The sequence below is a fragment of the Falco peregrinus genome, unplaced genomic scaffold, assembly GCF_023634155.1.
Source record: "Falco peregrinus isolate bFalPer1 unplaced genomic scaffold, bFalPer1.pri scaffold_35, whole genome shotgun sequence".
Taxonomy (NCBI): domain Eukaryota; kingdom Metazoa; phylum Chordata; class Aves; order Falconiformes; family Falconidae; genus Falco; species Falco peregrinus.
In genome coordinates this window covers 2,435,573-2,440,014 of record NW_026599603.1, presented here as the reverse complement: position 1 = coordinate 2,440,014, position 4,442 = coordinate 2,435,573, and the positions used below count along the sequence as shown (strand labels likewise).

The window sequence follows — 4,442 nt, the reverse complement described above, 5'->3', positions numbered from 1 at the left end:
TGCACCCACGGGGTGCATCACCCGGGTCCAGGAGCCAGCCACAAAAAGGCTGTTGAAGTCTTCTCCGATCGTTGCGCTGAACCAACATGTTGCTGTATCAGCTGCAAGGAAGATGACAGTTAACACGCCACCAAAGGAATGGGAAGCAGGAGTGCTCTTCTGGCAGCAGCCCACAGTTAGAGCAGCCCAAGAGCACTGCAAAGCAAGATATTCACATCTGCCTTACACAGCGCCAGCTACAAAGCTTTCGGGCCGATACAAAACGTGTGGAATAATCCTGAGGGCTCAGACTTGTCTTGGGAAAACTCAGATCCTCTCAAAGAGCGTTAGAAAGAAAGAAAACACGTTCTAGGGCTTTTCAGCAGTATTATTTTCTAATTAGCTCTCACCTACTCATGCAATCCGTTTTAAAAACTGCATAGCTTGTGAATTCTTTTTCAGGAGACAACCGACAAAAATCTTACTACCAGGTCTTGCCTCCTTTGCACAAAACTAACACGATGCTCTAATTATCACTTCACATGACTCACTGTTTCGCACACAATTAATGACAGCTTATTAAGCACCCCTACTGATGGGCATCCTTACCGACGGGCAAGAAGCGGTAACGTTCATCTGGTAGAGCTGTGCCAGCTCCACAGAGATCGGGCAAGGGTGTTCTTAGTGTAGTACGCAATGGAGACTGTACTATAGTCTACAGGCAGCCTGAAATACATGTGAACCATGCTACTCATGCTTACTGGCAGCAGATCTACCTGCATAAACAACGACAGCTTCCCTACACCAGGTGAACGGAGATGCCACCGGCAAGGACAGGTAACCCTTCTCCCTCAGGGGAGTGCCGATTTCCAAATCCCACGCCACCCAGCGCTTCTCAAAAACCCACCAAGGCCCCACACGGCCCCCTCCGACTCACCAGGCCTGTTGGCATTGCTGAGCGTCGAGGGCGGAGGCAGCGGCTGCCCGTTCAGTGGCGTGCCAAGCAAGCGCTGGAAGCGGTTGGGTGGGCGGCTGGTCACATCCAGGCCCGCTGCCATCTTCGCCTTGTTGCCCTTCGTCAGGCGCTTCAGGTGGACGAGGAGGTCGTGGCGGTCGCGGCAAAAGTGGGGGCTGCGGAAGCGATGCAGGGGCCCGGTGCCGTTGCCACCGTTGCCTTGTCCACCCTCTGGGCCCGGCCCCAGCACACTGCTCCCCGGCAACACCCCCACCTTGCGGAAGCCATAGAGACCGAGCTGTCGCATGAAGCTGCTGAAGTTCGTGGTCTTGAAGAAACCGGCGGCTGCCGCTGCCCCACGGCCACCCGGCTGCGCGGCGACGGCCGGCCCGGCGCCCAGCAGCTCGCACTCACAGCGCGGCTGGTTGATGACCAGCCCCCGGCCGGAGGCGCCCCAGCGAACGGAGCGGCAGCGCGGGCTGTTGACCAGCCGCCGCAGCCTGGCGGGGAAGGTGTCGGCACTGACGGGGCCGGGCTGCTGCGACGCGTCCGTGCCGGTAGGTGGCACCAACGCCGCGCTCAACCGCCGCCCCGCTCCTCCGCTTCCCCCGCCACGCGCCGAACGGCACGTGCCCCGCCTGCGAGGCGCCGCCCGCCGCGCGCGGCCCCCGGCCCTCAGCCCCGCCGCGGCGCTGGTCCGCGCAGCGCCCCGGTCCCTCGGCACGGCACGGCCGCAGCCCGGCCCCCCCTCAGCTCGCCGGTGCCCTCAGCCCCGCCGGTGCCCTCAGCCCCGCCATCCCCCTCAGCTCCCGCCGTCCATTCAGCTCCCCAAGTCCCCTCAGCCGGGCCATGTCCCTCAGCCATCCCCCTCCGCCCCGCCGGTCCCCTCGGCCACCCCCTCCGCCCCGCCGGTCCCCTCACCCCGCCGGCCCCTCAGCTCCGCTGCCACCAGCATCTCCCCTAGCTTCCGTGAGCGACCGGGCGGCTGAGGCCCGGGGCCGAAAGTTGCCGCTCGGGGCGGCCCCGCCGCCAGCCCGGAGCCGTCCCGGCGGCAGCCTGGAGGTCCTCGAACCACGGCGCGGGCGGGCGCCGGGCCGTGGAAAGCGGCTGCAGGCGGGGCAGAGCGGGGAGCACGCGTTCCGCAGCCCCGCGCCCCGCCATGGCTGCCCGCCGCACCGGGACCGCGCGCGGGAAAGGGGGCGGGGCCGCAGGGCCACGTGACACCTCGCATCCCAGGGAGGGGCGGGGCGGGGGCGGGTTCTGCTGAGCAGCCGGGCCTGCCCGGGCCGCTGCGCTGTCGCGGGGTGCGGGCGGCGGGGACGGAGGGGACGGACGGGGGCGCGGGTGGCGGGGACGGAGGGGACGGGGGGGACAGAGGGGGACGCGGGCAGCGGGGGGCTGGGGAGCTGCTCCATGTGCCGGGGGTGCACCGGGCTGGTGCTTACCCCGCCGGGAGGAATGCTGCCGGCAGAGCAGGTGTTGCAAAGTGTCGGCTTAAAAACCACTGGCAGTTCACAAAAGGAAAAGCAAATTTATGAGGAGCGCAGAGGAACGCGGAACAAATCGGGAATTGTGTCACGTTTGCCCTAAACCCCCCCAGACCTGTGCAGCTCTGATCCCCACGCCAGAACAGATCAGGTGGGGTTAAAATGGGGCAGAGAAAATCAGCAGCGAGGGTAAGAGCTAGCTTCAGCGGAAGGAAATACTGAAGAAGGAATCTTCAGAGGGGCGGTTATTGTATAAAAACATAGGTAGTAAAGTTGTAGTTAGTGTAAAGGAGGCAAGCACGACTGCTGGAGGTTTTCAAATAGGAGAAATCAAATCAGGTACTTAATCACAGGGAAACCGGGGAACTAATTGCCACAGGATGTTTTGGGTACCACAATGTTACTTGGCTAAGGGAGGGTGTGGGGGTGTGCGTGTGTGTGAAGAAAAGAGAGAGGAAAAAAGAAAAAGAACAAGATTAGCTATATTCACAAAGGCCAGAACTCTTAAGCGGCACCTTTGTCACTGCGAGTGCTTGCACTGTGCGCTGGCACAGCTCTGAGGCGGTGCCTGAGCTGCACTGGTGCAGATCTGCCCTCTCCTCAGCCTTGTGCTGCCAGCTGTGACTGCAGGCAGACTGCAGGAACCAGCAGAACCATCCTTACCGCTGCAGAACAGGAATCTGCTACGAACCAACAGGCAAAGAAGAGCAGGGAGCCGGGGAAGGAAGAGTGCGGTGATCTCTCTCTCTGCTTGCATCTTGCCCACAGGTCACCAGCAGTGGCGGAAGAAAATGACATTCCTCTCTCTTGGCTGCCCTCAAAGCAAGACAGTAGCGAGAAGACTGAGCACCTGTGTGTTTCGTGACCTCAAATACATTATCTTGGAGTTGTCGTAAAATTTCTTAGCAAGAAGGTACAAACCCAAACCTCTTCTTTAACTAAAGTCGTCCTTATTGCTTTGGTTTACAGCACAGCCCCTAACCACCAAGGCAAGTAAAAGCGCAGTAAGTTCCAGAAAGGGGGCAAAATTGAATAAACTGATGGGAAACCGTTCCTATTTTTAAACTGAAAGTAATATCCCTCTGCTCTTCCGCATAGCTGAAGTGAGGAAAATGGTGTTTGGGCGGGGTGGCTAACAGAGTTTCACACTTCAAATTAAACCAGAAGCAGAAATTTTGTCAATGTTGTCATCAAAGCTAAATCCAGCACCACAGAAGGATGTTGCTTTACCCAAGGAATTAATGGCCTGCGATTCTAGTAACCTCATGCTGTCGTCTTCCCAAGAGGCTTTGCATTTTTTTTCCCCTCGGTAATAATTTATTAAGAATTATGTTGCTCAGTGTAAACAGCTAAAACTTAAGTAAAGCATACTGAATGCAAATCTGAAAAATCCAGAAAAATGTCCACTTCACAAAAAATTCTTCTCGGCATTCCTGAGGTTGTCTTTTGCATTTCTTCAGTGAAATGAATCTGGGTTTCTCTCCCCCTGTGCAGCGAGAGTGCCAGAAGACCATGACTACCTGATGGTGGGACAGGTGAGGTTTTTAGTGTATCATCCGTAACTCAGGGCAGAGCCAGCAATACGTAGTCCATAACTGAAATGCAGAGCATGATTCCCTAGAACTAACACAGAGAAACAGCGGTCCCTTTGGTACCACTGGCCATTCTTGACTTCAGCCACAAGAGCGGATTCATTTGCCACTTCATGGTCAGTGGGTTAAATTTGGTCCTGAGGACTTTAATCGTTACTTTGCTGTCAAAGATTGTTATTAGCCAAAGGTGATGGGAGCTGCAAGAAGAAATAGCTTATTACTAATTTGTGTTATGGACTCAGTGCTTTCCTTCTTTTTCACCCATGTGAACTCAAATTGCTGTTAGCCCGCACGCCCCTATTTGCCATGTACCATGGCAGTTACTCCCTGGTGTCTGCCTCTCTCACAGCTGTGCCCTTCTCTGCAGCTAGCTTTCTTCCTCCTTCCCTGCTGCGGGACACCAGAGATGTCCCTATTTTACACACGAGA

At 57.1% G+C, this 4,442-nt stretch overlaps 1 protein-coding gene across 1 annotated transcript; it reads right to left on the bottom strand.

Annotated features, from left to right (window-relative positions):
* Window positions 1-886: 886 nt before the first annotated feature.
* LOC129783355 (translation initiation factor IF-2-like) lies at window positions 887-2,349 on the bottom strand (the record flags this gene model as incomplete). Its single annotated transcript, XM_055793340.1, has 2 exons — window positions 1,856-2,349; window positions 887-1,110 (listed from the first exon to the last, which is right to left on the bottom strand). Coding segments are annotated over exons 1-2 (718 nt in total), but the record flags the coding sequence as incomplete, so codon positions are not given.
* Between the last annotated feature and the right edge of the window lie 2,093 nt (window positions 2,350-4,442).